At 39.9% G+C, this 12,787-nt stretch overlaps 1 protein-coding gene across 1 annotated transcript in view; it reads left to right on the top strand.

Annotated features, from left to right (window-relative positions):
* Positions 1–12,787, top strand: part of LOC136441367 (syntaxin-binding protein 1-like) — a 31,138-nt gene that overhangs the window by 586 nt on the left and 17,765 nt on the right. Inside the window, exons 2-3 of the mRNA XM_066437623.1 lie at positions 11,104–11,235; positions 12,448–12,524. Coding sequence (XP_066293720.1) covers positions 11,104–11,235; positions 12,448–12,524 — 209 coding nt within the window. The remainder of the gene's footprint in view (positions 1–11,103; positions 11,236–12,447; positions 12,525–12,787) is intronic.

Here is a 12,787-nt window from a genome sequence, read left to right as displayed (position 1 = left end):
GTCGTCTGCACAGGCACAATCTCACCTGTTATACCTCATTGGGACCGGGTTGGATGTCAGGAGAAGCTAGCTAACGGTCCCGGCTTGTTGAGTGTGTGTTTCTAGCGTTAATGATGATGTAGACATGGACTAGACCGGAGCAAATATAACGGGGAGGGAGCGTCACATGATGGTGTCACTAGGGAAGGTTGAGTGGTGTTGTCACGGACAGGATTGTTGTCGATGTACCATTAGAATGGCTTATAGTTTAGGGATAATGCTTCAAGTTTTGCTTACTTCATACAACAGCAATGAAGGTGTAACACGGACTATCATGCAGCAGTGATAGCACCACGCTAACTGCTCAGCCTATGGGGTCGCGACCTTTTAGTCTAGTGGTTAGAGTGCGTGAGGTTATGATCCGGAGCTCGGGGGATCGAACCCCGGGGCCGGCAGTTTATGTTACTTTCCCTTTCGGTGTTTCATTGGTGTCAGAAGTGGCCCTGTGAGACGTAACATTCCTCACAGGGGACGAACTCGGGGGTTCGAGTGCAGATTCGAGGGCGAATCTGAGGGAAAAGGGGGAGTAATGTAACACGGACTATCATGCAGCAGTGATAGCACCACGCTAACTGCTCAGCCTATGGGGTCGCGACCTTTTAGTCTAGTGGTTAGAGTGCGTGAGGTTATGATCCGGAGCTCGGGGGATCGAACCCCGGGGCCGGCAGTTTATGTTACTTTCCCTTTCGGTGTTTCAAAGGTGTTTTTGTGATAAACATCATCCAGTTTGGTTGTATTCTGTGTATTCTGTGTATTTTTACTGCCCCTAGTGCTAGGCCTTTGTAACAGCAAGTGGATAGTTCAGTGAATCTGAAGTAGAGTAGTTACACATCAGAATTGCATATACTGGTGTGCGTGGTGTCATGCATTTATGCTATAGCAAAGGGGTCACCATAAAAACTGCCAAAACAAAACCAAAATAAGCTATAACTGCAAACATTTCAAGATTTACAGTATCCAAGGAAAACCTCCTGCTGTATCATGAATCAAATTTTGCAGGGCCCTTGCTCAAGACTAGAGAGCATTTTACAGAAAAGTGTCAGAAGTGAGCTATTTTCATTCTTACGGTACATCTAAAATGATTTCTGTGTGAAAACCGTTGTGAGTCCTGTGACCCATGTGCAGGCATCAGGCCCCAGGTGTGGACTGTACTCAGGGAATAACTGTACGTGGAGGGAGACCTAATTAATTTATCACCACTTTCTGCACTGCAGGGAGAGATATGCAGATAGCACGTTCTAATGACCCAGGCAGGGTTTAGGCCTGTTTTAATGTTTCGCTGTACGGCTTCAAAAGATTACAACTTTTTCTGTTTGTTTATTTGTTCATAGCGTTACTAGTAGAATGTGGTACCCAGTATTTTAGTTTTTATGCCTTCTATATCACATCCTTTAGACCACATGTGGTCATAACTCATATATGTGCATTTAGCCCTTGAGCCATGAATATGCAATAAAAATTATTTTTATTGTTATCATCATTAAAGAACTCAAATCAGCCTGCAGGTTGCTTTTCATTGAGGTCATGATAGGGGAGAGAGATGATACATTGTACTTAAAGTAGCAATAACAGTAAACAGCCCCATTTCCCACCACGTCTACATGTTTATGGACGATCCCCAAAGCAAAATAGTACACGTATGACATAATGGATTATCCCAAGGGACATAACAACACAGGACAGAGGACATCATGTTTTCTTTCTGCATTGTGTTACATACATGTACTTGTATGTCACATTTTATATCTTTTGTTCCCCCATCATGATTACACAAATCTAACCAAATGTGGGATTTGAACTATTGTCAGTTATTGAATGGCCTTCATAATCATAGTATCAGTAGAAGAGTAAACATAATCTAACATGTCTGAATTGTGATAACAGTGTTTTTGTTCCATTAACCTCATTACAAATCAGTGAATGTAACTAAATCATAATTGTAGTATTTTGTAATCATTTATTGGTCTATCCGTTCATATTTTTAACAGGAAAATAAACATTATTACCTTGGTTAAAAAAATTCACCAGTCCTCTGACGAGGTACTAGTACTATTTCTGTCCGTGTTTAATGCAAAAATATGTGTTCCCATCTATAACTCAAGATCCTCTTGATGGATTTGTTTGAAATTTGTCATGTTGGTAGCTGTTGAGGTCCCAATAGGAAACATGGTGATTTTGGGCACCATAGCAATATTTTGAATGCCTAGCCTGTCACTGTCAGTGTGTCTGTTTTATGATTTTTTTAAACATTTATCTATTGATAGACTAATTGTTATCACATCATTATTGTATTACACAGATGAAACTAAATTGTAGCAAATGTGGTATTTTTCAACCACTCACCAATCTCTGTATCTCTCCTCTTGTTAATCTGCCTAATGTTATGATCAGGAGATATTGATTATTGGTGATCAATCAGACCTTAGACTGTTCAGGCCGGGCCGAGGTTTCTGATGAATCATTTATATGGTCGTTATCAGGAGAAAGGCAGGAGATAATGAACGGGTGGGCAGTGGACCGGGGAAAATGGGACATATTTCTCACAATATTTGTCACAATCATGGTAGGCAAAAAAGATAGGAAAACACAATCATTACTTCAATATTTTACGTGTTTCAGGTTTATTTATGTTTTTTATTTCTTGCAGAAGTGATGAAATAGAAATTGTTATCAAATTTCTGTGAATTGGTAATACTGTGCATGTGGGAAAAAAAACAAAACAAAACAAAACAAAAAACAAGGCCTGTGTTTACGGAAATGTTGTTTGATGTTGTTAGCCATGTCTAAATAAAGTGATCTGTGTTTTGGAATACCAGCTACCCGGTACGTAGTTGCAGTACATGTAGCTAGCCGGACATCCTTTATCTATTATCAAGTCTGGGAAATGACGACTGGAGATTTATCAAATTAACGTGACCTGACCCCTGTCAGTGCAAGGAGATATATATATATATATATATATATATATAGTATATACCATTACCAGTGTTCTCGCCAGGCCTTTTCTGCATAGGGGCCCCCTATGCTGTGATTTGGACCCCCTATGCTGTGATCTGGACCCCTATGCTGTGTTTGAACCAGCATAGGGGTGTTTCTTTCTTGGGAGAACCTTGAGACCCTTCATAAATCTTATGAAAAGTTTATATTTGGTTTTAGAATAAGACTGTGACAGAGGAAACACTTTACCAAATTTATCCCTCAAAATGTAGAAAATAGTGCCTCATTGGGTTATGAATTTAAAGATTTTTCTCGGGAGCATGCCAGACTCCCTACTCTTGTCATGTCTTCGGCACTCTGTGCGTGACTTGCGTTGCGTAAAGTTGGCCTCCTTTACCTGACCCCTATGCTGTGAAAAAATTCTGGTGAGAACACTGTATACTGTATACATATACATTTACTATATTTACATGAATCACTGCACACCTCGAACTCTAGAATGACATAGAAAGATAGATATGTACATCGTACAAGCCATCATTCCAATGTCCAGTCTAGCTATAGGACTGTCTCCAGCTTTAAATTATTTTCTGTCCCACTCATTGTTTGAGAGCCATGTTGTTGATTTTCGTTGTTCAATCTGTCATTTTAAGCTTATGAAAATACATTTTCATCAATTTCATGTCATGAAGTTACGATGTTTTGGACAGGGACACTGGGTAAAATATTTTTGTCATTCCCAATTATCGAATATCTGTCCTCAATAGACTATAGTACACAGCTCTAGTCCTGAAAGGGGTCCTGGAGATACAATGTAGCACCATCCTCTGCCTGGGAACAGGGCCTCATGATGGTCTCACCTAACACCCTGATCTCACTTACATTTTTTACATTATTATGATAGATCTTATTGTAATTAAACGAATATGACAAGATCTAAGTGCAGTTATTCGGAAGACTATACAGTAATTATAAATTGTGAATAGAGGCCATGGTTGATTATCTGTAGAAATAAACAGTTCAATTTTCTTTGTGAATACAGAAAATAGAATCCACCTCCCATCCCTGATTTCTGGGCTCAGTGCCAACTGATTCTCCAACCCTGTTTAACACATTCCCCAGTCTGATGCCAGTCTGCAGCATAATAATGGACACACACATTAATTATACATGGAGCTGGGATGCTGGTGTGAACCGGGTACGTCAGATCCGCCGGGTTGCCATGACGATGTGGAAGTCATGATGTTTGACAGGTCCTGTTGCCATGGTGATGATAAAGTCATGTCTAACAATAACAGGTTCTGTAATACTGGAAGTCACGAGGGAGAGATACGTCAGAGTCAGGTTGCAGGGGCAGTGCTCGAAATTGAGTTTTGGAAATAGGTGCACTGGTGCAAAAAAATTAGGTGCACAGAAAGAATTTTGGGTGCACCACATAGAATAAAGTTGAATGTCAGCAAAACATAATTACAACGTTTAACGCTCTTAAGAACTTCAATCTGTAATTCTATAGCTATAAACCTTAAGATTTCAAACAAGTGATACATCAAGTACAACAAAAGGTTTTATTACTTTTTCTGATACTTAATTCAAGAATATTCTGTATACTTAAAGTGTACGATAGTACCCTTATCCTATAGCTTACATTACAAAAATATCTAGGTGCACCAGTGCACCCACAGTCAAAAATTAGGTGCAGTCAGCTCCAATTTTGGGTGCACACAGGTGCACATGCACCCAGTATTTCGAGCCCTGAGGGGAGAGATACACACATGTAGGTATGTACTGTATGCCAGTGTCAGGTTGTAGTGTGCAGGGGAGAGATACACACATGTACGTATGTACTGTATGCCAGTGTCAGGTTGTAGTGTGCAGGGGAGAGATACACACATGTACGTATGTACTGTATGCCAGTGTCAGGTTGTAGTGTGCAGGGGAGAGATACACACATGTACGTATGTACTGTATGCCAGTGTCAGGTTGTAGTGTGCAGGGGAGAGATACACACATGTACGTATGTACTGTATGCCAGTGTCAGGTTGTAGTGTGCAGGGGAGAGATACACACATGTACGTATGTACTGTATGCCAGTGTCAGGTTGTAGTGTGCAGGGGAGAGATACACACATGTACGTATGTACTGTATGCCAGTGTCAGGTTGTAGTGTGCAGGGGAGAGATACACACATGTAGGTATGTACTGTATGCCAGTGTCAGGTTGTAGTGTGCAGGGGAGAGATACACACATGTACGTATGTACTGTATGCCAGTGTCAGGTTGTAGTGTGCAGGGGAGAGATACACACATGTAGGTATGTACTGTATGCCAGTGTCAGGTTGTAGTGTGCAGGGGAGAGATACACACATGTAGGTATGTACTGTATGCCAGTGTCAGGTTGTAGTGTGCAGGGGAGAGATACACACATGTACGTATGTACTGTATGCCAGTGTCAGGTTGTAGTGTGCAGGGGAGAGATACACACATGTAGGTATGTACTGTATGCCAGTGTCAGGTTGTAGTGTGCAGGGGAGAGATACACACATGTAGGTATGTACTGTATGCCAGTGTCAGGTTGTAGTGTGCAGGGGAGAGATACACACATGTACGTATGTACTGTATGCCAGTGTCAGGTTGTAGTGTGCAGGGGAGAGATACACACATGTAGGTATGTACTGTATGCCAGTGTCAGGTTGTAGTGTGCAGGGGAGAGATACACACATGTACGTATGTACTGTATGCCAGTGTCAGATATGGAAATGACAGGAAATTGCACATCAAACAGATTTGATTAAGTGCTCTTATTTCTCAGTAGAAACTTAGTGAGGACATACATGTAAAAGAAAGGAATTAAATTGCCTAATATACTTATGTCTATGATGATGAATATCTCCACATATTTTCCCTTCCATTTTTCCCAGAGCTCTGTAGCAAGTACAAGTCTGCAGTCCCAATTTTATGTTGTGTGTATAAAACCCCTTCATGTGACTGCAGCAGTCTGCATTATATGGGGAATCAGTACAATTTATTAGAAACAGTCCAGGGCTGAAAATACTGAGTGCAAAATTATGGACATACCCAAAATTGTAGCTGTACTTTTATGTAAGATAATATAAAGGTGTAATAATATAGCTTTACAAGTGTTAGAAAGAATATACTAGTAAAACCTTCGTTGCATTATTTGATTAATAAGCAGGGTGCGAAATACCTGGTTGCACGTTGCACAGTGCAACAAGATTTCGGTTGGTGCAAGTTAATTCCAAACCCAGGTAGCGCAGTGTGCAACCTTATATTTTGAGCCAAAAATCTCAATCGGAGTCCTGGAAGCTCACAAAAACACAGTGTCACTCTCATAAAATTCGGTAAATCTTCAATTGAAATAAAGAAATCAACACCTTTTCCTTTTAAACCATCCAAAACCCTCCATAGATCGTGGAATTTGAGCTGAAAAAGACGAAAACACACTGCCCTCGGCTAAACAAGATGCTGTTAGGTCAATGGGAACAAAATACTATCTAATTTATATTTTGAAATATTAGTAGTATTATATGCTACATACGAGCTTAATTTGAAGAAATCGGTGAATGTTGCTGGAGCAACCTGAAATTTGGATGTGCAACCTAGCATTTGCCCTAGGTTGCAACATGGGCAACCTGGCTCAAAAAAGTATTTCACACCCTGATAAGATATTGCTAAATGTTAGCTATGGAATCTCAGAAGAAAGGTAGTAAGGTGTGTACTGTAAGGCTTTGCTGACATTCTAATATGTAATTTTATATCATGTTTTGCATCCATAATTGTTTTCTGTGCACCTAGGCATTTATGTTAAAGGTTCAGTAGTCTATTTTAGGTTGCCAAAGGTACAGAAGTCACCTATTCCCAAAAGTGAATGTTGAGCCTTGTGCACGAGAAACAGTCCAGTATACCCCGCCCCTCCCATCCGCCGTCTGTACGTGACAGGTTTGTATAATCATCAGACTGAGGCGTGCGCTACAGACACGTCGGGGTGACCTTAACCGCACGCATGCACACAGTTAATAACACTGCAGGGCATTTTCACGGTGACACCGGAATCAAAATCAAACATTACACTGGGGAATACCTCGGGCTTGGAAGTCGGGCTGAAAATATCCTGGTTGTGATTTCATCATTGCAGATTGGATCAGGACATGCCAATTAAGCTGTTGTGTTGTCAAAGTGGCAGTTTTACAGTTGGTGGAAAAATCCAACTACAAAAAAGAAAATGTTTGAAATATTCCTGTTTTTGTTTGAGGTTACAAATGGAATGAAAATTTATTGAAACTTGAGGAGGTTATCACTAAAACATTTTAACATGAACTCCAAATTGCAATTCTTTAAATGCTTCTGTGTAGTGTTTTTTGTTAGGATATCTTTTACTACACATACATATACATAGACATACATGTACAGTCTGTGGTCTTTAAGGTGGAAATTGTATTGTTTGGGATACACTAAAAGCGACTTAAGATGGGAGTTGTGACAAATACAACAAAATGTACAGAAAGGACCAGCAAAATCAGCACAGGGATGTGGAATCTACTAGAATTTAGAAAGCAAGAATTGTAAAATAACGGGCAGAAACAAAAACAATCTGTAAATGCTGTTAACTCAAATGAATAGTTTATTGCCTCCAGAGTTTTACAGCCCTTCCTGAATAATCCATAATAGTTTGTCTTATTGGCTGTTAATTGACACTAATGTTGACCTCTGACCTGTACTGACCCCTCTGCCATTAACCCCGGGTGTCGATAAATGACCTTCAGCAAGGTCATTTATCATGAGTAATGGGAGATAGATCCATCTATAGAGCATCTTATTAGTCCTGGTTGGTTGGAACATTCCAGCTGCTACTGTGACAAATTAGTTCATCTATCTTTTATGTCAACACAAGATATAAGTTATTATAACTAATTGGTTCATGTACAAATGTGTAAGAGTTATGAATATGATATTGTGCCCCCCTCCCCCTTGTGATTCAATCATCATATGTAAGGTCATAACATTTATCATCTATACCACCAGTAGTCCGACTGTTATTGAAATCATCTGTATCTGTCAATAATGTATACCGGTACTCCTTTTACTGTAAATCTTGTTTCTTTCACTGTAACTTTATGTTCACTGTTTTCTCGGTCACCTCTGTACCGTGAACTTATCATCACCATGAAAAAAAATTTATTTATGATTCCTTTACACTGTAAATCACTTGCCACCATTTTGTAAAGTTAAATTTTGATGAAAATGTCCATTTTCCTGACACCCTGAAATTTTGCTACTGTGAAGGTAAAGTGAATAACAGTAGTAAATTAATTGTGTTCAATGTAGGCCTCATGAGTGAAACATTCTGTTTCTTGGCATCAGAGCATCCATTCCAAGATTTCGCTACATCATAATTTGAAAGTTCATCTTTGCTGAACTTGATCCAGAAGATCTACTTGTTTAGATAATCTATAGAAGGTATTTCAGTACCAAGCGCAGCTCCATGTGTGTCAGGGTTCCATTTGAAGGCTCTTCAGCACCAAGTAGTTTATGTTTTCATTTCCGTGAAAAAAACTGTTCTTAATGATGATTCCATCAGACATCCGTTCTGTAAATCACTTGCCGCCACCGTGAAGTTAGAGTTCAGTGAAAATGTCCATTTTGCTTACACCATGAAATTTTGCTACCTTGAAGATAAAAGTGAATTACAGTACTTAGTAAATCAATTGTGTTCAATGTGGGCCTCTTGAGTGAAACATTTTGTTTCTTGGCAACAGAACTTCGATTCCAAGATTTTGCTACATCTTGATTTGACTATGTTCAACTTGATCCAAACGTTTTTACTACTATTGTCTTGTTTAGATAGTCTATAAAGAAAATAGAGAGGCAAATATGATTAGACTGTTTAGTTTCTTGGGAAAGTATTTCAGTTCCAAGTGCAGCTCCACGTGTTTCTGTCGTTCATTTGAAGGCTGTTCAGCACCATGTAGTCCATGTTTTCTGGCCTTTTCACAAACACTAAGTGTGCTCATAAGCGGAGAGCTAACATATCAGAAAGACAAGTTAAAAATGTACATCACTATGCATAGATTATGTAAATGTTCAAGTAGTCATTTGCATAATTTATGTAAATATGGAACTACATTTGTATGCCAAGGAAAGGACTTCCATACAATAACGTTATATGTAATTTTGGTAGAGAAGACCTTCATTTGAAATAGATCAGGCTAATTACATAACCTTATTTTCATAAGCAATGAGACAAAATGAAACAGTAAACCTACGTACAAAGGCTCTAAATATTTCATGGAGGTACATGTAGAAGGTTTCAGTGTTAGTTTCCTTGGAAGGTGTTTAAGTACCAAATACAGCTTCATACATGTATGTCACTATGTGTCAGTGTTCCATTTGAAGGCTCTTCAGTACCAAGCTTCTGGCCTCATCTCAGTCATTAAGTCTACTTCTGTCCAGGTAGAAAGCTGATAATATGATAAACGTGATAATGAATAAATTGATATCTGATATTATCAGTAACATAGTGACTTTTCCCTCTTCTATGTCCTGTTTGAAGCTGAAAGCAGTTAGCAGGGTTGGTTTGATTTTTCTGCAGATCCGTTTCCCATATTGGTAAGAACCCTTCTGGCCCCTCCTGCATGATTTAAGGCTGAGTGAGGTACATATAGAGAACTGTGTTCAGCTGTATTGGTAAGACCCATCCCCTCTCCCCCCCTAATGATCTAAGGTACTCATAAATATAACTGTGTGCTGTATTGGTAAGACCCATTCTGGCCTCACCTGTATGATCTAAGGCTGAGTAAGGTACATAAAGATAACTGTGTCATCATCATGGGGTGTTGAAATGTGTCGGCTGGCCCTGTGCCGTGGTAGACTCTGTCTGTTTTCTTTGAGATGGAAATGGAGCTGATTTTTTAGTAAAAAGACTCTTTGTGCACAACCAAGTCTTCTTGAACCGAAGGGAGAAAAGGGGACTGGGAGATGTCACTTACATCATGCGGAATGAAATATCAGCATGGCCTTTTTGTCCGAGCCTTATTGCCTAGCCAAGTACAGAAAGCACACTTAGGCATCGGTTCACCTCATTCATGCCATGATGTTATTGACTTCAGTTAGTCCCTCTATCCATCCATCTTGGACTGACGCCCTGCTTAACGTAAGGTCGCCCCTGAAATAATCAGGACGGATAATTATCCTACTCACCTCCCAGTCACATGACTGAGAAGTGATAAGTGTAACTTGCTGAGGAAGGTTAAACTGGAAAGATGACAAATATTTTAAAAGTTCACTTCAATCACCTGTCCTATCTTTGTATGTTCTGGCAAATGGCAATTCTTAGAAAGTTGTTATTATTGTATTGATTTTTTGGGCCTGTCTTGGCTGAAGGAAGCTCGTTATTTGGGTATCAATTCAGGCTGCGTCCTCCCTGCATTTAAGGCTGAATGTAGCAGGTTATTTGGGTATTGATTTGAAGTCATTACCCTATATATATCATCACCACAATATACTGAACAGGCATGAGACCTTAGTGTTATTGGGGACTACTACATTCATTTTGTGGTGGTTTTATTTTTGCAGTTTTTCCAATGACCTCCCTACCACAAATTTATTACACCACAAATATTATGATATGTTCCTTGCATGACTACTGTACTACTGTAAATGCATTTAAGTTCGCGTGGTTTTTGATTCGCGGTAGGGAGAAACTGGAGTGTTCGCGGTGGATTTAAGTTCGCGTTCGAAACAATAGTAGCACTACAGTCATAGGTGGGCAAAAAAAATTGCGATGGTTTTAAGTTCGCGCTGAAAGTTTACCGCGAAAACCGCGAACATAAAACCACCGTGAACATTTCTGCATTTACAGTATAGAATTGTTTCAGGGCAAATTTCAAAAACCTAACAGCAAAATCCTATTTTCCCTCCAACCATAAAATGGAACCCGTGAAACTGAAAGTAGATGAGTTTACAGTATGCAAGGTTGTTTGTTGGTTTATTTACTGTTTCCATGCCGACAGGTATTATTGAACGATGTGATCAAGCCCCAGAGAAAGAAAGGGGAGTGGAAGGTCCTGATAGTTGTTTGTTTGTTTGTTTACTGACTGTTTCCATGCCGACAGGTATTATGAACGATGTGATCAAGCCCCTGAGAAAGAAGGGGGAATGGAAGGTCCTGGTGGTGGACAAGTTGTCCATGCGGATGGTGTCAGCATGCTGCAGCATGACGGACATCACCTCCGAGGGCATCACCAGTGAGTAACCAGTTGTTTGTTTGTTTATCTACCTGTTTATGGTGTGAGCATTCTTGAGCATGGCTACCGTAGTTAGTTACATGACACAGTTGTTTGCCAGGCCAATTGTAGTGACGTACGCTGATATGTTGTTCACAGTCAAACTTTTATCACCTCAATGACTGATGTCTTTGTTTTTTTATTTTTCTATCTACACCTTTCAAACTTGATATAGGATCATAGACTTTCTTAAGTTCAACCAGTATGAAGATCATAAGAGTTCTTAAAAATTTTTTTTTTGATTTGACCTTTATTTTTTTAAAACTCTGAATGACTAGATCTAGAAAGGCTTATTTTTTAAGAGATATATGGAAAGGTTAACTGTGTTATGCTTAAAGAGTAATGATTTTGTCTTTTGTCAACACAATTTTTATATTTTCAATGCAAGTAAATTCTGTGTGTAACTTTTGTTCATGTGCGCGTGATGCCTGTGATACTGTACTGTTACTCATGCACTTTGAGTCAAATTTGATTTTTGTTGAGTGTATTGATTATCTTCTAACAGTTGTGTTGATACTGTCATATTAGTGGTAGCACAATTTCTGATTGATCATTTTTTTCCCTTATCGAAACCTTAAGCCAACTGCATGTTTCCTGTACGGTGGTGTGTCATCGTCGCTCAGTGGGTTACTGCTAGCGATTTAACGACCAGTTTATCGACCCACGTATTAACCCAGTTATTGATATATGAAGGACAGTGATGCATGGTTCTGTGTGGTGGTGTGTCGTGGGTGCTCTGTCACTAGATAGAGAGTTAATGACAAGTTAATCAACCCAGTTATAGACCCGACTCTGTCCCCAGTTGTGGAAGACTCAACTGCATGATTCCCACTCGTCCTGATTAGCGAGTTAACAACTAGTTAATGACTAGTTAAATTAACCGACTCTGTCCCCAGTTTTTGGAAAATAACTGCATGATTTTTGCATGGTTGTTTTCGTGTTGTTTTGACTTGGTAGGTGCCATCTTCGTCACATCCTGGTTAGCAAGTTAACGGCTAGTTAACGACTAGTTAAGTAAGCTGTCCATTAACCGACTCTGCCCCCAGATGTAGAGAGATAAATGCATGATTTCTGCATGTTGTGGTGACTTGGTGAGTGCTGTCCTGGTTAGCGAGTTAATGGCTAGTTAATGACTAGTTAAGTAACCCGCCCATTAACCGACTCTGCCCCCAGTTGTGGAGGACATCACCAAGAGACGAGAGCCACTCATGACGATGGACGCCATCTATCTCATCACTCCCGTCGAGAAGGTAGGTAACGGCGCGCCTGCGTTTCCATGGCAACCGTTTCACGCCGCGTCTTGTTTTCGCTCCCCTCACTAGTGGTGGAGGACTTGGAAAAACGGCGGCAACCGATTCCGAACATGGACGCGATCTACCTAATCACGCCGACCGAGGAGGTTTGTCTGGTTTGGCTTGACGCTAACGGGGCTGGTTTCTCAGTCATGCCGCAGTTTTCTTAATCTTAATCATGTTCAAACTAAGGGTTCAGTCACATACATCATATGGTCGTC

Source organism: Branchiostoma lanceolatum, chromosome 9 (assembly GCF_035083965.1).
Source record: "Branchiostoma lanceolatum isolate klBraLanc5 chromosome 9, klBraLanc5.hap2, whole genome shotgun sequence".
NCBI lineage: Eukaryota > Metazoa > Chordata > Leptocardii > Amphioxiformes > Branchiostomatidae > Branchiostoma > Branchiostoma lanceolatum.
Note: the sequence above shows the minus strand (reverse complement) of the source record. Positions and strands in the feature narration are given on the sequence as shown.